Here is a 25,636-nt window from a genome sequence, read left to right as displayed (position 1 = left end):
GCTTTTGTTCTATATGTATCTATATATGTGTCTATATGTAAATTGTCAATTAACAAAAATACACCCAAAAGAAACAGAGCTTTTACACCCATACTCTTTATAACTATACACCCAAAGAGTTATCCCCTGCTGCTGGTACCCTGAGCTGATAATTTATAACTTGTCCCTGATATTGGCTGCAATTTGAATGCGCCGCTGATGCAGCATCAAACAGGTTTATCTGAATATAACACTCCCGCATTAGCTAAACTATTAATTAGAAAAATAAACTCAATCGCCACAAATTTAAAGAACATTACATTTACCTCGCTTAAAACTTTCGTCTTCTTCTTCTTTGTGACATTTGCAATCTGTTTCTCGAGCTTTGAACCTAGCCTGTTTTTTGGACGTCCTCTTGTTCGAATCCTTGGCGGGCTTTGAAGCTCATTAACGGATTCCAAGTTGGCGTCTTCGTGGGATAAAGAAGATGTCCCCTTCCTTTTGGCTTTTAATGCTTCCATCTCGGCCATGACGTTATCGTACGCACGGTGCAGAATTGCAGTCAGCTCCTCCGATTCGGAGGCAAATTCGCAAATATTTTGCGAACGAAAAACCAATTGGTCGAACCTCTTGCTTCTTGGCTCCATTAGTGGCTCGTCGTGACTGCTCTTGATGTGTGTGTGTTGCCTCTTTACCTTCTTGCTCCATCGTTCCAGGATGTATCTAGGGGACACTTGGCTTACTTGTTCGAAGCTTAACACGCTTAGTGCGTGACGGCACAGTATCCCTCTCGACTCGAATAATAAGCATTGGCATTTTACCTCGGCTGCAACTGAGTCGTAGGTAACCGCGAACTTGTCGAATATTGAGCTGGAAACTTGTTCTCCGACTTCGTATACTGAATAGCCTAGAGCGGAATTCTTTAATCTGGTGATGCAATTCGCCTTTCCTCTGAATTGGGCTTGGACTTCCCTAAACTTTGCGTGAGTGTACGCATCTTGAAACTGAGCTTCGATGGAGGATTTGGTTGCACACGGTATGACCGTATGAAAATCTGCAGCATCTGATTCTCTCTCTGCTTGCTCCCTGCTTCCGAGGCAATTATCGTATTGTTTGACGAGCTGAATGAGCGAGCTGTTGCGGGTGATGTACTTGTTAAAAAATGAATGCATGCTCTCGCTCCTTTGTGTGCTTCTCATCCCTGCCCAGAAGTGGTGGTCCAGATAGATAGGAACCCATATGTGACGGTCTTCGTACAGATATGCATAATACACCCAAACACACACTGTAAAATACACCCGAGAGATCGTACAATTTACACCTCTGCTGCAGATTTTAAAAACACATTACCTGAAAGCCACTTATTGTCCGCAAGACCAAAATTCACCAGAAAATCGTTCCAATTCCTATCGAATGAGTCTTTGCTATGAGAGTTCCAAACAACATGGCTCATTTGTTGTTCGATATCGGCATGTCCCTTGTACCCGTTTAATTTGCTTGGAATCTTCTTCATGATGTGCCAAATACACCAGCGGTGAACTGTTGTTGGCATACAGGCCTCTAAAGCCCTTTTCATTGATGCGCACTGATCGGTGAGAAACCCTTTCGGAGCGTTTCCTCCCATGCAACGAAGCCAGCATTGAAATAACCATTTGAATGATTCAATTTCTTCGTTCTTCATCAAAGAGCATCCGAGAAGTGTTGACTGACCGTGGTGATTCACCCCGACAAAAGAACCACAGACCAAATTATACCTGAAACGAATTACCATGGTCCAGAATGCAAAATCATTAGGTACACCCTAACAATACTTCGAATACACCCAATGAAACAGCCAATATACACCTCTGCTGCGGATTCGTAAAAATAAATTAATTTAGCATCATAAACAGGGACAGTTTGTTACCTGTTTGTATTGTAGGTGGTGTCGAATGAAATGACGTCTCCGAAATACTCAAAGGCGGCTCTGCTTCTTGCGTCGGCCCAAAAAGCCAGCTTAATCGATTGATCCTCCTCGAGTTCGAGCTCAAAAAAGAAATTCGGATTCTTCTCTTTCATTCTTAAGAAATATTTCCCGAATTCCTTTGCATCTTCTTGTTCGGAAACATTCCGCACTTCCCTGGTAATGTAATTCCTCACGTCCTTTTCGATAAAATTTAACTCGCGGTGACCCCCGGCAGCCGCAACAAATGATTGGTAGGTTTTGCTTGGTCTGATACCGGCCTCGTCGTTATTCTCTATCGTACGACGAATGGACATGCTTAGTTCCCTGTGCTATTTGAGCATCTCTGCTTTGCTTGGGCAGCAGGGGTGTGAATGATCCAGCACAACCTTTGAAATGATCCAAGAACCGACATCCTTCAATGTGTATATAAATTCTTGCAGGACAGTTTAAACCGGCTGTCGGATTGGTCTTCTCGGTTGGAGATATTTTAGATTTCCATTTTCCCTCTCTGCTACATGTAATCAGTTGATTCTTAATCTCGTTTCCCTTCCTATTTGTGCACCGAACTCTTGTAGAGAAACCTGCAGCCTTGGCGTAGTTCCTGTAAAATTTTCCAGCATCTTCAAGGGTGGTAAAGGTCATTCCGACCTTCGGAACAAGCTCGTCATCAACAACCGAGAGAGGCTGCACAATACACCGTGTCAGAACTGTGAATACACCCATAGATATGATACAAATACACCCAATCATGTCTAATATGATACACCCGAACCGAAACAGCTCAACTACAAAATGACCTTTAAAGCCATAAACTGTCAATACATAGGCTGCAGAATACACCATGTCAAAAACTAAAAACACACCCAATCATGTCTGATATAATACTCCTGAACAACAACAACTCAATTAAAAATAACAAAAAATCAGTAAAGTGTATATACACCCACACTTATAGCTAAAATACACCCAAAGAAGAATTGATCTACACCCGAGCGTCTGCTATAAATTTCAGGTAATTAAACAATGTTGAGCAATTTTTAAACTACACAATGCTATACAAATTACTGTAAATCAAACCTCAGGAACTTCGTTAGATTCAAATTCATAATCCACTTCGCCTGGATTCAGCACACAATCTGAGCTTGAAGGATCCATTATCTTCAAAACGAGTTCAAACTTTGATTTCAGAAAACAACAAATCAAAAGAGAAAACGAAGCTCGAGTTGCAGAGAGAGAAAAAGATAACGTAAACGAAGAACATACCAGTGAGAAAAGGAGAGGAAAAGATCGATGAAGAAGAATGAGGGAAGACGCGCGAGAAGAAGAACAACCAAATCTCAAAATAACGAAAACGAAGAAGGAAACAAATATTTTAAATTTGGAAGTTAGATATACGCGGGATATTATATAGCGCGTGTAATCAACGTACGTGGAGGAGCGCGTATTTTAAATTTATTGTTTAATAAACTTGTAAAGCATACAAGCCCTAATGGCTTGTATGCAGAGCTTTTCCGTTATCGTTATATATACGAGGGTAGAGACTCTGACAAAAATATTTAAAAAGTTTTTAAATAAAAAACATTTGCTCTTATTTATTGAATAAATTATTATATTAAATTTTTGACCCATAATATATATTAAAAATATTGTTATATTCTTGAAATTGTTAATTTAATTTTAATACTAATATTTTAATTTATTTAAAATTTAAATTTTTAACCAAAAATTTATCAGAAAATTATTTTATTTTTTATTAATTTTATAAATTTTATAATATTATTTTTCTTCTTTCATTTCATTATCATTTTAATACTTTTTTCATTTTACGAATTTAATTTTTTATATGAATTGGGTTTTTATTTATAATTCTTTTAATATTTTTATTTTTAAAGATCTATATTTTAATCTACCAATTTTTATTAATAGTTATTCTATTTTTAGTTTAATAATTCTTATTTATTTTTAAGAACTTTGAATAATATTTATCTTGAAATTGAGATTTAAAAAAAATATATTTTATATTAATTTAAAAAATTTGAATTAATATTAGTTATAATTATTAATATAATTATTTTTTCTCTTACATATTTAATTTCATTCATACTTTATATTTTATTTGTTAATTTATGTTTTTAGAGTATGTTTTTTAATTGTGACTAAATAAATAACTTTAAAAAAAAATATTTGTCATTTTTATATGAGTGGTGTCCATTCCGAGTACGTGTTAATCGGCTTCAATAAGCATGAGGCAACATAAATATATGAATGAATAGAAAAATGTTCTGAACCCAGGTATAGATAAAAAGATTGAGTGGAGTTTTATTCTATTGAAGAAACTGAAAAGGCGCATCTATATTAAAATGACAAGAGTAAGGATTATAATAAATACAATCATTAAATAAATTTTACATTTATCAATCATCAACCACTTCCAATCTTGCACCGAAAGGTAAAACTTTAATAATGAAAGACCACCCCATATATTACGTTTCGCCCAACAAAACTTCAGAAACAGATCACTTCCATGGCTCATTAGAATAAACATTAAGAAAAGAAAGATAAAAAAAAGTGCATATATACGTTAGATTCTCCTTTAATTTCCTACAAGGTATATCTAGCTTTATCTTGGTTAAATACTGTGTTTCTCCAAGTTAAACTCAATCCAAAACCCAACTTTGATTTGAGCTTTTGACTGCGAAAAAAGTTGCAGTTGGAATTGATTAGCCACTATATATATGTGCACTCAAAATTACCTATATTCATAGCTAGGCATTAATCAATCATGCCTCTTTAAATTACTAAAGCAATGATTATAAATATGCCTAGGATTAAGGAAGGTAGAGTAGGCAAGGATCACAGGAAAATTGACTTGGGAATTAGTGTTTCGGGTCATGATTATCACTTATCAATATCAGTATCAGTATCATTAGTAGGTAGTTGGCCAAAAATGTCATGGCATGCTTCCCAGTTGCCCTTTTCTCTAGCTTCCCAGTATCCACCAACATAACAGTATGTATGGCTATTTTTGTCCATAGCAAACCACCTTGGCTTCCAACCCTTTTCTTGCACCTTCCTTGCCTGCCAATACAGTAGTGACGCTTTTGTTACTCAACTATCAAAAACCACCAAATTCATCTCATTCACTACATATATTAAAGATATATAGATATTATATTAGAATGTTTATTAGATATTTCCGAAACTAATCACCATATTTACCATCCTATATAAAAGCATAATTCAATTGTAATCAGCCGTTTCCACTATTTAGCAAATTTTTTAATTCTTGATTTTTCTCTCAGCTATATTTTATTCACAAACCACCATGATTCTCAACAGTGTGATCCAATGAGTTTCAAATATTTGATTTGATTAAGTTGCACCAATGATACCTGCCGTTGTCTTTGTTCCAAACGTAACTTCTCAGCATTGGCCTTTTCATACTCTCCGTTCTCCAAACACCTTTGGTCAGGTCTTAATCTTGAATCGGTTGGTGGCAACTTCTCCTGTTTGTCAACTCAAATGTAATTAAGCACTAATCATCAATGAGGATTTGTTCTAGGATTTTTTCAACGAAAGAGAATATTACATAGAATCACATTGTTTACCTTTAGTTCAGGTGTGATTTCATTTAGTGTAATAGCAAACTTGGTAAGGTTATATCTTGTTTGGTACTCGGAAGGCTCACTCTTCTTCCATATTAGATGTGATTTTGATGACTCATTAGACCCTTCTACTTCTCCTTTACTAGAATTCTCTAAAATTTCATACTGCAAGCTTTCATTCCATTTTCCATACACAGTTGCCACTTTTTTGCCTTCCTTATCTTCCACTACTCCTCGTACCTGCAGCAAAACTTAATTACAAAGCATGAGAAATATTACATATCTACGGACTATGAACTAGAACAAAAGTTATTCAACTCATCATTTTGTGAGAAATAAAATCTGCATACATCAACCCTTCCATATGGTTGCTAGGGGTAAAACCAAAAGCATTATTGTTGCTACCACATAAATATATAGAAGAAGCACCTGGTGCGGGTTTCTCTCGATGATTGATTGCTCCTTGAATTTAAGCATACAAGAATAATCGCGGTTTCCCTTTATCCTCATTGTACCATAATGGTCACAATAGAGTTTTCCTAATATGAGGTTGTAAATTGCTGTTGTTACCTGATGGTAGAAATGTTGAATTAAATATCTTAAACAGAAAACTGGCAATCTTTTGGAAGAGACATTGTTAAACTAACAGTAACAAATGCACATCAATCAAATCCACATATACCTTGCTCCACTGAAAGACGTCGCCATCATCAAACTGCAAAGTTATTACACCAACAGGATCAAGATGAATTGAACGACCCCAAAATTTACTTTTTAAATTGCTGTCACCCCAAATTGTCCATCCTCTTCCCTCACAATGGCATGCTAATATCATTGGGTGATGACTGACCTATCTCAACATGAGCACCATAAGTATTTTATTTCCAGCCACCAGTTATTTTCAAAACTAGGGGGAAAAAATGCCTTTAGCATGATGTTGAGACAATGATATATCCTTGCAAATGAACTTTTAACAATAAGATATAGAGTATATACACATATACAGTACATATAACTACAATGCAGTACTAATTGTTAATGCCAAAGTGAGTATAGGATACCTTCTCAGATATAAAGCGAATGCCTTTTTCTGGGTACAATGCCTCATATGTCTCACCCAAGAGTGGATTGAATGGTTTGCAAGTCCTGCCATCAGTGCAAGCATACCCTGAAACCGCAAATGCAGCCACACATATCATCCTCATGACATTGTTACCCTGTATACCATGTAGAATGGTAATAAGAATCAGTTATAGACAACAATTGCCCCCAAGAGAATTTTGTATTAACTATGTCCATGGCATATCTTGCAAGAAGGAAATAACCATTTTGCCCCAAGCATATGCTTGGTCTAGAAGGTAAGAATACTCCAAATCTTCAAGACATTTCTGCAATGAAGAGAGGGGTTCATTGAAATAAACCGGCAGACAGATTCTTGTAAGGTCCTTCCCGATATTATCCTTTATTATTGACCACAAACTGACTCCTTTATCTTTTTCAACAGGATCAGGTAACTTCTTTCGTCGACTAACATCCTCATGTTCCAAATCAAGGCCGAATCTATAAGGCTGAAATCCAGTGCTACTCTCAGAACATGTTGAAAGAATATCAAACGTATCAAAGAATGCATCACGGTCACTAACACTTCCTTCTGTAATATATCAAAACAGTTAAAAAAATTTAAAACCTGCTGTATGGATCCTAGAGAGATCAACATGATAGCTTGATCAATTTAGAATAACAAGGACCTGGCCATATACTAAATCAGAAAGAATGTCACTATTCTCAACTAAAAGCATTATCATTACCAACACTTTACAGTCATAAGTATATTGTACAGCTAATTCAAGATATATACGCACCACTGTTATTGTCATATGTGGTTCGATAGGAATTGGCATCATCCCTTGAGTTCTGACTTTTGCTTTTAATGTGTGGGTTTTGCAAGTCAATATCTTCTGTCTAGAAAAGACACAGGTGGTTGAAGTGAATACAACAGTACACACTAATTGATGGTTAACATAATCAGAAATAATGACATGTACCGTGTCCAATACATGCAAGTGATTGTTATTGAGAACATGTGATAGCTCAGTTCTCATAATGTCCTCACTGTCCTGGATAGCAGCCTCAGTAAGACCCTCCTCCAAGAGGCGCTGCCTCAACCTGTGGGTGGTAACCACCACTGACGAAGAAGAACGAGGAGAAAAAAAAGTATTACTATTATGAATGGTGCTGTTCTTGACGACCTGCAGGGCCTCGAGCCAGGTTGCACGGTCCTCCTTGTTTTCTGCCTTCAAATGGATCTTTTTCTTTGTCCCCGTGTACACACAAAACCTCTTCCCATCTGATTTGTTCTCTCGTGCCGTACACACCTGCATCATTATGAACAATTTTCATGTAACGATATAGTATATTCTTGCAAGAGAAATGCTGATAATAGCGTACCCTGAGATGGAACTGGCCAAGGGGTTGTTCCGGTTGGGGTTGGGATTGGCGGGAAGTGCAACGGATATCGGCGGGGAAGCGACGGAGAGACTCTTGGCCGACGATCTTGGCGGCGGAGGGGGTGAGAAGCAGGTTATGTGTCTCCATCTTGTAATAAGACAAGACACCATCCTCGAGAATGAACCACCGTGGCCTCCACCCTTGAGCGTAGTTCACCCATTTGTACAGCATTCCAGATATTGTTATTCCATTATCATAATTATTGTTATTTTCAATGATCTCGCCCAAACGGTATTCATCGGCGGCTATCGTGTTGCTGCGGGAGAACCGCGCCGAATCGATGCGGTCGCTGCTGAAGCTGCCAAGGGATCGGAACGACGCCGTTGAGGTTTCCATGTGTCCGCTGATTGTGGATTGATGAAGCGTCGACCGTTAAAGGAGCAGAAGAAAAGAAACGAAAGCGATGCATAGCAGCAAAATGCAGTTGGACGCGCCAATGGGAGAGGAAGAGGAACATAACTAGCAGCTACTTCCTCCGCATCTATTTCATAGGGACAGCGTTCTTGGCGCCCTGCCATCAACTCTTTTTTGTTTCTCCTTTGAGTCATGCTCGTATTGACCAATAACCGATGGGCTTAGGACCAATATTAATAATTGGACTCCTTATGGTTGCTGCTATATGCCTCAAAACGTTTCAAGACCAAAGCCCCCATGACCAAAGCCCCAATCCCCGCTTTGCGTATTCTTGACTTGTTGCGCCAGCTATTGCTGTTGACTTCCTGACAAAAAACAAATGGTGTGACTTTAATGATTATTAGACCTGAGTGTATTTTTCGGTGTCTAAATGAGAGTTAAAGTTCATTTTCGCCCTTAAAATTTTACTTCAGCCTCAATTTTAATTCTGAAATTCTAAGTTATTTAATTGAGATTCTCAAATATTAAATTGTGACTCACATTTATTTTTGTAGTGATCTCTATTAATAGAATACTGATATGACACGTTAAATTATTACATTAAAATTATCAAAACGACACCTTTTTAAAAGTACGTTCAATTTTCACTAAAAGTTACGTCGTTTTAGAGTTTGAAGGGTTAAATACATTTGGTCTACATTATGATAATCAAAACAAACTATATTTAACCCTTCTTCTTCTTCCACTCGCATGCATGACTTTCACAAAGAAAAATCAGTCACGACAGATATTTATCTTTTTCCAAACTGTTCGAAGAAGTTGTTGAAGAACTAGTATCTACACGCGCACAACAACAAAGGCCGAAGAACAGGTTAGGAACAAAAAATTTTTTATGATTTTTTTAAACTCTATTCTATGTTTATCTGTTGGTTTGAGATTTACATTGTGTATTGGCTTATGTTATAGTCTAGGTTAGGATTTTGTTAATTTGTGGATTTTAAATATGTTAGGATTTTTTTTTTTGCTGAACTTAAAAATGGTAATCATTATTTAAATATTTTGTTTTGTATTTTTATAGACAAGAAAAAAGAATTGGATAACAAACTTAAAGAAGATTGTATTATTTTGTATAGGTATTATTTGTTCTTTGTTTTTAGCTCATACAAGTGAAGATATATATAGTACAAATTAGAAAAAGAAAAGCAATGATTATTATCATTGCTATATAAGTAAAAGCAGTTATTTTAAACTGTTTCTTATTATAACTACAATTTTTTTAATTTTATTACTCTATCTTAAACAAAATATAAATCTAATTCGAAGTATTTGGTTTAGTTCAATTGTGTATTATTAGATTGTAGAGTATTAATATTATTGACATATGATTTAAAAATATAACTGATGTTACTGTCATTGATTTTGCATTACAGATGGATGAGGAATAACAATTATTTTTTGTTATGGAAGACAATTTGAAACCAATCAAGATGGAAATGTGATTTATATCAGATACCACATTGATAATTTAGTTGGGCTGAATGAGAACACGATGGATGTCTTCTCAATAAGGAATTACTACAAGGTGCTAGGACACGACAAGTTGAAGGAGTGCTGGTGACTAGCTCCTAGGAGGTCATTGAAGAATGGATTGAGAGCACTCTCAAGTGACAATGAACTGTTTGAGTCTTTGAGATGTGCTTTTATGTCACGAATAAATATGGAGTTGTGCATATCTATCTTGAGAATGGAGTATCTGAATCTGAGGCTGAAGAGGTTCCAGAATTGATTGAGATGACTCCCATACTAGAAGAATCTGAAATTGACTCCAACTTAAACACCTCATATATCCAAACACATCTCTTCCCTAAAACACCCACATATGCTGACCAATTCACATCCAATTCCCTATGGAGCCCACCTTCACTTTTTCTGTCCAGCCTACCTATGTGAATCCAGTCCAGCCCACAATTACACCTCCAGGTTCCAGTCCAACCCATACAATCACCTCCAACCCAGCCCTCTCTTAAACTCTAGCCCAGATCACCTCTTTACCACCAATTCAAACCACATCTAAACCCCATGATAAACACCCTACCAATCCAGCTTCTAAAGCAAAACCCAATCTTATTAAGAACTATACACCAACCACTATCACTATTAAAAATTTCACTCCAACTGTAATTAAGAAATTTAAGTCCACTCCAAAAATAAGTGCCACAAAAAAAAACACTATATCACTACTTAGAAGAGTGACAAGATCAACTTCTAGATTTGTTCCGAAAAGAAAGAAGGTTATTGGTGAGGTGGTTACAGTGACATACTCGAGTAGTGAGAGCAGTGATTCTTATGAGAGTGCAAAAAATGAGCTTTATAGGCCTAGACCCGAGGCTTTTGAGTACTCAAGTGACTATGATTCTGATTGCGAGGTGGCTATGACAAGGATTAAGAAGTGTAAAAATAAAAAAGGTGAGGAAAAATCCAAGTTATGCCTCGATAATTTCTATGATGAGGATGAGGTCATTGTGCAGAATTCAAAGGACTCTTTCTAAGACTCTTATTGATAATGTTAAAGATGCTGTTACTAATGATGTTTCTAAAGATGCTGTCACTCCTTCAAAGATTGTGCTAACCTAACCACCTAACTCACAACCAGAAGATAGAGATCAAGCGATTTCACCCTAACTTCATTTCATTTGTAGATTTAAATTGTATTTATGATTATATACTTGCTATATACTTGCTGTTGGTGTCATTTTTTGGCAACAGTTTTAATATCATTGCCATTTTGTAGTCGTCTAATACAACGATTTTAAAGCGTTACCGTTGGTGTCGTCTTTTGACAATGGTTTTAATACCATTGCCATTTTGTAATCGTCTTTGACAATGATTTTAACACCATTGTCTTATGTGACTTTTGACAACATTTTTTTGTAATATATAATTCTTTATTTACAATAGTTCTCTTATGAATGAAATTAGTTCCAATTTTTTTATTTAGTATCAATAAATAATTTAAACTATTTGAATCAAATTACTAAAGAAAAATAATTGAACATTTCCCATCAAATTTGACTTATAAAAATTATTGTAAGATCCACAATCACATTATATCATCATTGCAAGATAACATAATACTAATCTAGGTCATAACTACTTGTACTTATATCATCATCATTTTTCAAAATACCATAATACTATAGCCTAAGTCATGACAACCTCGAACTATATCATCTAATTTTGCAAAAAATATAATAACAAAAAAGAGTTGAAATAGCTAAGTAGCAAATAGGTTTATCACTATGTCCACAAGTTCATGACTTTTACTGTGTAACATTTGCTCTTAAAAATTTGACCTTAATTAAGTTCGATTTTTCCTTTAACATAGTTTTCCTGTAAAGAAAAAAAAATCAAATATAAAACTACACATCTCTAATACTAATAATGTTTACTAAAAATGTTTGAGAGAGAGAGAGGACAAAGATATATAATAATATTCTTCTATTTGGATACACAAAACAATTGAATTAACATCAACATAATCAACCATTATTTAAGATATGATAACTTATAGAAACTTTAACCATAAATAATACTTTCTCATTCGCATCATTGTTCGGATTACCTAAAGTGCTTCCTAGTTGAGCAGCTAACATCTCAAGGTCCACTCCTTAGCTTTTTTGTTGCAGCATCATCTTAATAAGCGATTTTAATTCATCTACTTCATTTTGCATCACATCAATCTTACCCTCTAATGTTGCTTTCTCAACTGCATGCTGCTACTTAAGGGTGGCAGTTTCTTCATTTTTCTTTAACAAAGTTAATGTGGTAACTCTTCCGTGACATCGCACTCTCCCTGCCTTCTCTTTCTCAAATATAAATTGGAAAGCTCTAATTGCTTATTTTTTAGACATTTTATTCTCAACTTGCAGATGTGCCTATAATAATAATAATAATAATAATAATAATAATAATAATAATAATAATAATAAAAGAGTAACTACACAATTGGACTAAAAACATATATCATTTGACAACATCAAAGCAAATAATAGAAATTAAGAATAATATCAAGATTTTTTAACTCAATTGTAAGCATAAAAGTAACAACAAGTGATGAAAAAATTGCCAAGACACAAGAAATACAAAACCTATTTTAACCAAATTAATGTCCAATACTTACAATAACATCCAAAGTGTCTTCATCCAATGATTTTTCCTTTGTACTTTGGTGAGTCTCAACAAATATTTCTGCTTGAGTAGGTGGTTCATTATTTTCCTTAGAAACAGCCTGTAAGCCAGTTCAAATAGCATTCATATAGAGTTAAAATAAGTTTATTTTCTAAAATCAACACATACTTGATACTCAAAGACACACACCACACGTACACATACAAATGCACAACGATTAAAAATTGTACTAACTTTGCACATATTCTTGCAAAATTTATTGGTCTCTTTTGATGCCTAAATTTTTGTTGTGTCCTATTTTTCTTATTATGCGCAGACATTTTTTACATAGCAAGAGACAAGTATTATCAAAAAGTCATTATATTTCACTCATAAATGTATATAATATAATTACATAAACAATTACACTAAGTTTCACATGTCTTACCTTAACTTTCTAAGTTCTTTAATAAGCAATTAACTTTTGAAAATGGCTCTCAGATATGCTTTTAAGACGATTTTTCAACATCTCATTCATACATTTGTGTGACAGAAAATGAGTTTGCTTGATTGTGGTCTTATACCGTCTCCAATTGTCATTGATACGAGCAACGACCACCATTTTTCCTTGATTTAGAATAATGAATTTAGCTTATAAAACACAAATATTATTTGCTAGTAAGAATAAATATATGTGTACGTTTCCTTAAGTTTCTAAAAGAAACAATACTAATATTTTCACTTGAACATATTCCCAAATAGCCTCTTTATCTTTAATCCCCTTCTAGTTTGTGTAAATTAATAGATAAAATCTGAATTCCTTGTCACTGTGCCAAAAAATTTGCTCAAGTTGTTTACAGCTTTATCAGTAGGACCAATTGCCTCTCCTTCAATATCTAGAGTAATTTCACCTCTATCCTTCCAACTGTCTTGCATGAATCTTGAAGCACTATGTAGGTCCTCGTATTTTCTTCACTGTTGTCTCTATACAAAGAGACTAATTAAAATTACAACAATAATATATTCAAAAGAGACTAAAATACCACAACATATTCAAAGAGACAAAAAATTTACCTTTCAATGAAGTATAAACAAGAGCTAAAACCTACTTCATGTATATTCGGTTTGTAAAGAGTTTAAACAAAATTAACTAAAATATATTCTTTATAACCATATATACTAAATGATTGGGTGATCTAACTAAGAATTAATTTTATCGGTATTTAACATTCAACTTGAAACATCATCGTAATATAACCTTGACATACTTATAAACTATACATTATTACATCGAATCCAACTCAACTATGTCATTTATTGCACCAAAATATGTTACGACTTTTGTCATTGGGTTGTTGTCCTTGGCACTAGCAAAGCTTGGTGTTTCGCACACCAAAGTCACACCACTGTTTTGAGTTGTGTGGCTAGCATCATGTTCTTGAGTTTGAAATTTGTAATCATTGATTACATAACTAGAAAATCATTTTGCAATTGTGTTTGGGCCTCTAGACAAATCTTTGAGTTGCTTCAGAATATTTTATGAGAGGCACGCTCTTTGAACCATTCATTAAAATCGTAGCTTAGAATTTTTGCCTTCTTTCATTTTCTACCTTTAGTTTGACTGTAGACATGTTCCTCATACTCTCTAAAATAAGTAAAAAATGTGTTAGTTATATTTCCTAATAGAGCATTGGTAGTTAGAAAATATATAAGAAAAATACCTAATGTAGTCTTTAACTTTATCACAATTGAATAAGATGTAGCAATGAGCTTGCTTTTTTGAGTTGGTATCTAGAGAAAAAGGCCGCCCTTTCCTCTTCCTACCAATTGGTCGTCCCAAGCATGCAAAATAGCTATCATGACATACTTCGGCTTCACTGCAATGATAATAATTTTGTATCCTCCTACTCAGCCTTGTATCCACATCAGGACTTAAATACCTTGAGCAAAATGTCAAGCATTCCTCGACCAAATATCCTTCAGCAATTGAACCTTTAGGGCGACTCTTATTGCGAATATAAGACTTTAACCTAGACAAATATCTCTGGATGGGGTACATCCACCTAAATTAAACTGGGCCACCCAACCTCAACCCGTTTACCAGATGAATAGGCAAATGTACCATTATATCAAAGAAACTAAGAAGAAATATTCTTTTCAGTTGGCACAAAATTTCTCTAACATCTACTTTTAAATGATCTATTGTATCATTTTCAACAACTTTTTGGCACAAAGAACGAAAGAATGAACCTAGATAAATTAAAGGGCTAGCTACTTGATTCTGCATTGTGTATTTTATAGCTACTTGTAACAAATAATACAACATAAAATGAGCATCATGATTTTTCTAGCCTGATATCTTTTTTTCAGCAACATGAACACACTAAAAAATATTTGAGGCACTATCAGATGGCAATTTTACTGACTTCAAAATATCACAAAAAAATGTTTTTTTCTTGAGTAGTAAGGTTAAAACATGCCTTAGCAATTTTTGCTTTCTTGCCACCATCTATCTGCTTTGGTTGAAGTTTTTTTCTTATTCCCATGTCTTTGAGATCGTAACAAGCATTTGCATGATCTTTGAACATTTCTAGAATGTCTAATAAAGTCTCAATAATGTTATCACATATATTTTTTCTCGATGTGCATAACATCAAGACAATAGCGTAATGTATTTTGCTTCCATTATGGCAACTAAAAGAAAATGGATCTTTTCTTCCATGGACCATCATTTTTTTTGCTTCTTTCCAAATACATGGTCAAAATATTTCAAGTCTTCAAAAATTTGTTTCCCATCTAATAAAGCTGGTAAAGACCTTAATTCAACATTGCCATCGAAAGATCTTTTATCCATCTTATATGGATGATCCATAACAAAAAATTTATGATGATCCATGTAGCACATCTTCTGACTATGTTTTAAATAACAAGAGGAGGTATCATACTTACAGCAAGAACATGCTAACTTTCCCTTCGTGCTCCAACCGGATAATATAGCATAAGCTGTAAAGTCACTTATGGTCCATTAAAGTGCTGCATATAGTTGAAAAGTCTTATTCTTTGAAGCATCATATGTTTCCACTCCAACTTCCCATAAAACCTTTAATTCTTCAACTAATAACTGAAGATACACATCAATGCTTTTTCCAGGCGAACATAGTTCAGGGATGAGCAAGGATATCATGACATACTCTGGTTTCATGCAACACCATGGAGGAAGATTGTATGCGACCAAAACTATCGGCCATGTACTATGGGAGAGGCTTATGGTTCTAAATGAATTAAATCCATCGCTAGCTAGTCCTAGTCTTATGTTACGAGATTCTTTAGCAAAATCAGGATGAAGCCTATCAAATAAAGTCTTTCCATGATTGGCCATCAGCTGGATGTCTTAACTTTTCATCTTTTGAACGATGTTCATCATGCCACCTTAATGATTCGGCTGTTTTTAAACACATGAACAGCTTTTTAAGCCTTGGAATCAAGGAAAAGTGCTTCAAAACCTTTGCATGCACAGGTTTTTTCTTCAACTTATCAACATTCATATCTACCTCAATATTTTTTATGTAACTGGAAGCTCCACAAACTAGACAAAATTCATCATCTTCATATGTATCCCGAAACAAAATACAATCGTTGAGACAAGCATGAATTTTATTATAACCAAGTCCTAAATCTTTTACCATGGCCTTGATTTTAATGAAAGAATCAAGAATAGTCAAATGAGGAATCATTTCTTTCAATAATTCAAGTAGAACAGTAAAGGATGCGTTTCTCCAACCATTAAGAGTCTTCAACATATACATTCGGATAATAAATGATAATGGCAAAAATTTTTTACAACCAGGATATAACTCTTGTTTTCCTTCTTCAAGCAATTTATAAAACTTTTTTGCATCTTTGTTTGGCCCATCACCATCTTTATCTCCTTCAAGAACATGCCTAAACGTCTCGTTTAGTAGCCCATCAATGTCGTCGACAAATCCTTGAAGGACTTAACCTCATCGGAATCACTATCCATGTGACTTATCCTTTCGCCATGATGAACCCACACGGTGTAACCTTTTTGAAATCCCTTACTTATTAGTTGATCATAAACTTCATCCCTTCGCCCCCAACTAAAGTTGTTACATATAGAACAAGGACAAAGAATTTTTTGTCCTTGTGGTCTACCTTTAGAAAAGGCAAAATCCAAAAATGAATTAACACCATGTTGGTAACCCTTGTTAGGAAATTATTTAATTTCCTAACTTATTTGTGGGCAATACATATATCAATTATAATCACAAATGATGCTATTTCAAATTAAATGACTTATGTAATGATGATCTCATTTATTGTTATAAATGCTAATTGAATAAGTCATTATTACTTTTGATTTGGAATTAAATGAGAATAAAACCGAATATTATCTTTTGTTCTTTAGATAATTATCTTTTTGGATTTTAGATATATTATCTTTTGGGCTTTAGATACTATTTTATTTGGGCTTAAGGGTTTAATGGGTGCCATGCTCAAATATAAATAGACCTTCAAGATTTCGGTCCCCAATATACCAAAGTCGCCTTTGTTGCTCTTTCCCCATCAAAAGAGTTACGGTTCAGCCGTCTAAGAATACAGAAGGCTTTGGTTGAGGAAGATCGAAAGAACCACAAGATCCAAATTCTTCCATCAATTTCTAACTCTTATGAATTCAGGTACGCTTCCACATTGTGTTGTATTTTTGGTGATTCAATATGGTCTGAGTTATTGAAATTAATTTATTCCAACAAGTGGTATCAGAACCATCTATGATTGAATCATTAAAAAATAATAAATTTATTTTGTTTGTATTCGATTTATCGATTTAGTTTTGTGGAATCAAATTTAAATCCATGAGGTGAGCGGATTTTAGTATTTATTAATGGAATGATAATATATACAGTGAATATATATACGAGAAGAATCATTCGATCATATTATTATTATTATAACTATCATTCAATTATATGAAATCTTTGATTCTTGTTGTCCTTCTGAAATTGACGCAACACTCTGAATTTATATATATCACGAGGTTCTTAAGAAAATTTTATAAATTTTGATCTGTTACGTCAAGCATGACAATTGATATATTAATCGAATATGTGTATTTTATATTTATTAAATTATAATTGTCTCAGATTTAATTGTGTGTGCCATTAATTTGGTATAAAATTAATGGATTATCTTCTTGGGATATAAGGATTAATATGTATATATCACTTATGTAAATATTAATTGATTCAAAAGGAGATTTATATTTGGCCAAATTATATGTACATATTAATAATAATAATAATAATAATAATAATAATAATAATAATAATAATAATAATAATAATAATAAAAATTGTTACATAAAGAAATTAGTAACAATTTGGATTTTTATACCCATCTATTTTATAAAGATTTGGTTTTAGAATAAATTAATTGAACATTATGCTGCCAAAGTAGCCTCTTTTGTGAAAATTGATTTATTTAAAACATTAGGAATATGGTGATATGTAATTCATGTGAATATTGGTCGGCCCAAAGGAAGGTTTGTATTTGGCCAAATTAAATACACATATTGATGGTAAATAAATATTTGGGTAACTAATTAAGAATAAAGTAATGTTTATTATTTATGCGAATAATAATCGGCCCAAAAGAAGTTTATTGTTTGGCCAAATAATAAGCATTGCACACTTTTGTTTATTTTTTATTAATTATGCGGTCAATAATTGGCCCAAAAGAAGGTTATTGTTTGGCCAATTAATAGAAAATATATGCGGTAATAAATAGGTTGCAAAGTTTAAGTTTCTATGTGCGCATTAAGTCAGTCCAAAGAAAGGCTTAATGTGTGACAGGAATTTTGACAATATTTGATTATTGCGATGAGAGTATCACTTACAGTTAATTTTTCTATCCAAAGATTGAAAATTAATGTTGTTCTAGATATCTCAATATGGATTTTTTCCCATTATTTTAACTAATGTTTACTGTATGTTCTTCTTGTTCTAATATAGAAACTATGGCTTTAGCTACCAATGTTTCTGCACAAATTAGCAGTATTCCTATGCTGAATGGTTCAAACTTTAAAGTTTGGAAAGATACCGTGGAGATTGTCCTCGGCTGTATGGATCTAGATACAGCTCTTCGAGAGGAGAAACCCACTTCCACTCCGGAAAATCTCAATGAGGTTAAAATAGAGAAGTGGGAGAGATCCAATCGAATGAGCATTATGATCATGAAACGCTCAATTTCTGAGCATTTCGGGGCTCAATTACTAAGGATAAAAATGCCAAACAGTTCCTAAAGGATGTTGAGAAATTCTTTACTAAGAAATTCAGTGCTCACATGGCTTTATCTTTTCAGTATAAAAGAAAGCGTGATACTACTGGGGATGCGCCTTCTCAGCAGAAAAAGGCTAAGAAACAGGATCAAGTTTCAACCTGTTTCTTCTGTAAGAAGGTGGGACACATGAAAAAGGATTGTACCAAATATGCCACCTGGCGTGTAAAGAAGGGTATAATTCTTACTTTTGTTTGTCCTGAGGCTAGTTTAAGTTATGCACCTATTGATACTTGGTGGGTAGATTCTACTGTTACTACTCATGTAAGTGTTACTATGCAGGGTTGCCTGTGGAGCCGACTGCTAAGTGATGCTGAAAGATACATCTACGTGGCAGACGGTAATATAGTTGCAGTCGAAGCTATAGGAACCTTTAGATTATGTTCCACGAGTGGATTTTACTTGGATTTATTAGAGACATTTTATGTACCATCATTTAGACGAAATTTGGTTTCTATTTTTCGTTTGGACAAATCAGGTTATTTTTGTTCATTCGGAGACAATAAAGTCAGTCTCATTTATAATTCGAATAATATTTGCTCTGGTCATTTGGTGGATAATCTATATAGGCTTAACTTAAATTCCTATAATAATGAAATACTGCAAATGGGTACAAAAAAAAAACTGAATGAGAATTCGGCATCATTATGGCACAAACGCCTAGACCACATCTCTAAACAGAGAATTCTGAGGCTCATGTCGGATGGAATTCTTGGACCCCTAAATTTGGCGGACTTTGAAGTTTGTATTGAGTGCATAAAGGGAAAAACAACAAATGAAAGGAAATTAGGTGTCGAGAGAGCTAAAGATGTCTTAGAACTGATACATATCGATATATGTGGCCCATTCCCTACTGTCTCTTGGAATGGACAATGGTACTTTATTACGTTCATAGATGATTACTCTCGTTATGTGTATCTATATTTAATTCATGAAAAGTCCCAAGCCTTGGATGTTTTCAAGTCTTTCAAAGCTGAAGTTGAACTTCAACTTGGAAAGAAAATTAAAGCTGTTAAAATCTTATCGTGGTGGTGAATACTACGAAACGGTTCAGGTGAGCAACGTCCTGGGCCTTTTGCTCTTTTCCTAGAGGAGTGTGGTATTGTTCCGCAATACACCATGCCAGGCAAACCTAGCATGAATGGTGTTGCAGAGCGAAGGAACCGAACTCTTAAGGACATGGTGAGAAGTATGATTATTCATTCTCCCTTGCCTGAATCACTCTGGGGAGAAGTCTTAAAGACCACAGTGTACATCCTTATTAGGGTGCCAAGCAAAGCAGTTAACAAAACTCCATATGAAATTTGGACTGGGAAAAGACCCAGTATAAAGCATTTGCATATTTGGGGATGTCCAACTGAGGCGCAGCCTTATAGGCCGCATGAAAGAAAATTAGACTCATGGACAATTAGTTGCTACTTTGTTGGTTACGCTGAGCGTTCACGGGGGTACAAGTTTTACAATCCTGCATTAAGGTCTATTTTTGAAACGGAAAATGCGAGATTTCTTGAGGATGTTGAGTTTGGGGGGAAGGAAATGTTAGGAATGTTGCTTTTGATGAGGATTCTGTAATTGACAATGATCAGGTCTTTGTACCTATTATTGTTCAAGACACAGTTATAGTACAAGAGCACAATGAGAATCCTACTATAGATCCAGTTACAGTACAAGAAAATAATGAGAATATCATTGTTGCTCAAGATACTGCTACAGCACAGAAAAATAATAAGAATCCTCCTCAATTCCAATCCATACAGCAAGCTCAACAACCTCAAGAAGTGTCATTAAGGAGATCCAATAGAGAAAAGAGAAAATCCATCTATGATCTCAAACAAGCTTCCCGTTAATGGTATCACAAGTTTCATCAAGTTATTACCTCATATGATTTTGAGGTAAATATTATAGATAAATGTGTATATCGCAAGTTCAGTGAGAGTAAATACATCTTTTTGGTCTTACATGTTGATGACGTTCTACTTGCCAGTAACGATATAGGCTTGTTACATGAAACTAAGAAATTTCTATCGAACAAATTCGAAATGAAAGATTTTGGTGATGTCTCTTTTGTATTAGGAATCAAGATACTAAGAGATTGCTCTCAAGATATTCTTGGATGATCACAAAAGAACTATATCGAAAAGATTTTAAGTAGACATGACATGGAAAGATGTAGACGAATGGACACACCCGTAACTAAAGGAGACAAGTTCAGTCTCAAGCAATGCCCTAAAAATGATCTTGAGAGGACATCAATGCATGATAAACCTTATGCATCAACACTAGGGAGCTTAATGTATGCTCAAGTCTGCACAAGTCCCGATATATCATTTATAGTGAGAATGTTGGGTAAATACTTGAGCAATCCAGGCATGGATCATTGGATAGCTATTAAATGCGTAATGCATTATCTAAAGAGAACAAAGGGTTACATGCTTGCTTATCGGAGATCAGAAAATTTTGGAGACCATTAGGTACTCTGATTCCGATTTCATGGCATATGGTTGCGAAACCTTGTCATTGAGCTTCATATAGTAGATGACATTGAAAGGCCATTAAAGATATTTTGTGACAATAAGTCAGCAGTATTATACTCCAACAACAATAAGAGCTTGACAAAATCGAAGCATACAGACATTAAGTTCTTAGTTGTCAAGGAGAAAGTTTAAGAAAAACAAGATTTTCATAGGACATATAGGAACAGAGTATATGCTAGCAGACTCAATAACCAAGGGATTGACCCCTAAAGTCTTTCATGAGCACACTGCTCGGATGGGTGTCAATATTAGTGATGCCTTGGTTTAGTGGGATTTTATTTTATGCTATATGTCCTATGACAGATATTGAGTTATTTTTCTACAGAATTAAGTTGATGGTTTATTTCATGTTATATGAAATGTTCATTTTGTAATATTTGTATTGTGTTTGATCTCAATAAAGTTGGACCAGCTGGAAATAGACATGCATGAGATCACTTGACATGTAATTTCCATATTACTCATCCAAATTTGATCTATGTCGTTGAGTATATTAGGATGGTGATTGGCGTGGTTTAGTCACGGCATTTAATGTGATAAAAGCTGCGGTAGTTCCATATCTAATGTATGAGACGGACCAGATTGTTAAAGTAATAAGAGAAATAGCATTCATATGCGCGCATAAAGTTTATAAAATGTGATTATGTCAAGAAAGAATATATGTATAGCCCAAGTGGGAGATTGTTAGGAAATTATTTAATTTCCTAACTTATTTGTGGGCAATACATATATCAATTATAATCACAAATGATGCTATTTCAAATTAAATGACTTATATAATGATGATCTCATTTATTGTTATAAATGCTAATTGAATAAGTCATTATTACTTTTGATTTGGAATTAAATGAGAATAAAACCGGATATTATCTTTTGTTCTTTAGATAATTATCTTTTTGGATTTTAGATATATTATCTTTTGGGCTTTAGATACTATTTTATTTGGGCTTAAGGGTTTAATGGGTGCCATGCTCAAATATAGATAGACCTTCAGGGTTTCGGTCCCCAATATACCAAAGTCGCCTTTGTTGCTCTTTCCCCATCAAAAGAGTTACGGTTCATCCGCCTAGGAATACAGAAGGCTTTGGTTGAGGAAGATCGAAAGAACCACAAGATCCAAATTCTTCCATCAATTTCTGACTCTTATGAATTCAGGTACGCTTCCACATTGTGTTGTATTTTTGGTGATTCAATATGGATGATCTGGGTTATTGAAATTAATTTATTCCAACAACCCTCAGTATATCTTGGTAAACTAGTCCACCTTTTGTCCATTACTTTGTCAATTAAAATAAAAGACATGGACATATGTTTTAAACTAACTATAAGTGATTTTTCCAATCAAGAGCTTATTACTTCTTAAGGATTTCTAGAAGTCAACCACAGATTGTTCATAAGAGAACATCTCAACCAATCATAAAACTAATAATTTGTATCTAACAAACTATACAAAGAAGCTTAAGCAATCAATCAATCACTAAATATTCTTAACAATTAAATCTTCAAACGAATTCAAAAAGATAATATATTAAATGATTTACCTGTAGTGTAGTTCAATATCTAAGATAGTGGCAGCTACAGAAAGACACACTATTTGATTCCCTTTTTCTGGTTTTAAAAAAGACAAACTACAACAGCAACAAAGAATAAAAATATAAGCAATTTATAACCATAATTCTAATACTAATGTTACTATCACTTCTATGACTACACACTAGCACTAGCACCTATAAATCAAACAAAACCCACCAAAGACACTAGTTACCATGTAACAAAAGCACCTTCAACCTATCTACCAGCACAAATAGACAAATTCACTATCTCTTAACAAGCCAATTAGAAACTCAACAATTATATACTTAGTGAACTAAAACACTTTTCTGATTTATAACATCCAAAAATTAACAACAAAATTAAACTTATTTGCATTGAACAGTTCAAAGAGACTGAAAATAATAGCACATGAGTAAAAGCCACCAAACTAAACAACCATATACAAATCTTCATAATTGTGGTAATAATTTTCTATTTTAAATCAATGGCCAAAATAGAGCAATGACCAAAATTAATATTAAAAACAAAACAAAATCAGAATAACATTTTTAGAGAACTAATTACCAAATCAAAATCAGAATAGCACTATACCAAAACAATATTAAAATCAAAATAGTATTTTTAGAGAACCAGTTTCCAAATCAAAATTAGAACAGCATTAGACCAAATCAATATAAAATCAATATTGAAATAAAAAAATTACAATAACATTTTTAGAGAACTAATTACCAAATCAAAATTATAATAGTACTATAACAAATTAATATTTCAAAACAAAATCAGAACAGCATTGCCAGAGAACCAATTACATACTAAATCAATATTAAAATCAAAATAAAATTACAATAGCATTTCCAAATAACCAATTACCAAATCAACCTCAGAACAGTATTATACCAAATCAACATTAAAATTAATATTAGAAACAGAAAAATCAGAGAAAAAGACCACTTTCCATAAATGACAACCCACAAACGGCCAAGGCAGCGAAGCAGAAGCAGTGAAGCATAACCCACAAACTACGAAGGCAGCGAAGCAGAAGCAGAACAGGGAAGAAGCAGCGAAGTAGAAGCAGAACAAGGGAGAAGCAGTGACGTCGCGGAGAGGGGAAAAGTAGCGACGCCACAGAGAGGAGAGAATCAGCAATGCTGCGGAGAGGGGAGAAATGGCCAGAGACACAACAATGATTTAAAGATGCAGAACGGCGCACTGGGAACTCCTTCCTTCGACAGTGGGTTAGGGCTACATGGTGAGGCTGCGGTGTGATGATGGCTCTGAGTCTGATGAGTTGGTGTGGGTTAGGGTTGATGGTAGAGGGAGCAGGAAGAAAGACCGTGCGCGCTGATGTTGTTTTATTCTGAAGAGAGTTCCTTGGTTATATATGTTAGGGTTTAATTTAGAAGGGGATTTTCCAATAAATATATAATATTTATTCTAAATTTATTTTAATTTTATTTTTTATAATAATATTTGTTATTTATTTATAATACAAATATATAATATTTATTATAAATTTATTTTAACTTTATTTTTTCTAAGAATAATATTTGTTATATATTTATAAAAAAATATATAATATTTATTATAAATTTATTTTAATTTTATTTTCTTCAAAAATAATATTTGTTATATATTTATAACAATAGTTTTTAAGTATTTTATAAATTTAGTATTTATAGAAAAAAGTGTTTAAGTTTGTATGATTATTTATAATTTTTTATATGTATATTTTAATTTATATAATTATTTAAATAATATTAGAAAATTGTTGTTTGATAAACAATTGTTGTAATGATTATAAAACCGCTGTTTAAAATAGTCAAAGAGAATGGTTTTATTTTGTTGCTATAATGTAATAAAAAATTGAACTTCAACAGCAACACTGTAAAAATCGTTGTCTAAGACCATCTAATAGAACGGTTTTAAAGTGTAGCATTTTGGCAATGTTTTTTATGCGTTTTTTTGTACAATTATTTAAACAACAATAAAAAACCGTTGCATAAAAATAATTCATGGTAATGGTTATAAAACCGTTTTTTAAAATAGTCTAAGAGAATGGTTTTAATTTTTTGCTGTAAAATAATGAAAAATTGCATTCAACGGTAACACTATAAAAAATCGTTGTCTAAAACTATCTAAGAGAACAGTTTTAACGCGTTGCAAAATTTGGCGTTGCTAAAGATCATATTTGTTGTAGTGGAATCGAACTCCATTTCATGTTTGAATAAAACGTGATAAACATTCAATCAGCAAGGATAATATTTCTACATGCAAATGAACTCAACTGTACACTTAACAATAAAGTGAATGTAAATCACCAACTATAATGAACCGAATTCTACTCATGTTTGAATAATTTACAACAAAATATGTATGATGTAAATAACTTACAAAAAATTTGTTCAGTTTAATTCTTGAATCAGGTATTTCATCTTTCTTTTTGTTGACAGGGTCAAGCACATAGAATTCCTTCTTCTTGACATAAAAAATCCACAACCACCAATATCCTCTGTTGCAAATCGGCGCAAATAGTTGAAGTTTAAAAAAATGATAGAATATTTCAGTCTAAATGATAGCAAATGACAACATTATCAAAGAAGTTGTAGAAATCACCACTTACAAATGGATGCAATGCC

The 25,636-nt window shown here is 33.7% G+C and overlaps 1 protein-coding gene across 1 annotated transcript; it reads right to left on the bottom strand.

The window, feature by feature from the left end:
- Nucleotides 1-4,221: 4,221 nt before the first annotated feature.
- Nucleotides 4,222-8,504, bottom strand: LOC112791047 (oxysterol-binding protein-related protein 1B-like). Its single transcript, XM_025833729.2, has 10 exons — nucleotides 7,978-8,504; nucleotides 7,575-7,904; nucleotides 7,392-7,491; nucleotides 6,855-7,180; nucleotides 6,591-6,746; nucleotides 6,212-6,379; nucleotides 5,959-6,099; nucleotides 5,533-5,769; nucleotides 5,317-5,430; nucleotides 4,222-5,002 (listed from the first exon to the last, which is right to left on the bottom strand). Exons 1-10 carry the CDS (start codon nucleotides 8,371-8,373, stop codon nucleotides 4,823-4,825), a joined length of 2,148 nt encoding a protein of 715 aa, XP_025689514.1. The 5' UTR covers nucleotides 8,374-8,504; the 3' UTR covers nucleotides 4,222-4,822.
- Nucleotides 8,505-25,636: the final 17,132 nt, after the last annotated feature.

This window comes from Arachis hypogaea, chromosome 3, assembly GCF_003086295.3.
Source record: "Arachis hypogaea cultivar Tifrunner chromosome 3, arahy.Tifrunner.gnm2.J5K5, whole genome shotgun sequence".
NCBI classification, from domain to species: Eukaryota; Viridiplantae; Streptophyta; class Magnoliopsida; order Fabales; family Fabaceae; genus Arachis; species Arachis hypogaea.
The sequence above is the reverse complement of the archived record's forward strand: the minus strand, read 5'-3'. Positions and strand labels throughout refer to the sequence as shown.

What these genes read in the sequence shown, in the direction of transcription:
- LOC112791047 (XM_025833729.2), bottom strand. Translation starts at nt 8,373, where the DNA reads ATGGAAACCTCAACGGCGTCGTTCCGATCCCTTGGCAGCTTCAGCAGC. An exon ending in TTGGCCAGTTCCATCTCAGG is followed by an intron (nt 7,905 to 7,977) that starts GTACGCTATTAT and finishes ATAATGATGCAG; the next exon opens with GTGTGTACGGCACGAGAGAA. An exon ending in CACATATGACAATAACAGTG is followed by an intron (nt 7,181 to 7,391) that starts GTGCGTATATAT and finishes GATATATTACAG; the next exon opens with AAGGAAGTGTTAGTGACCGT.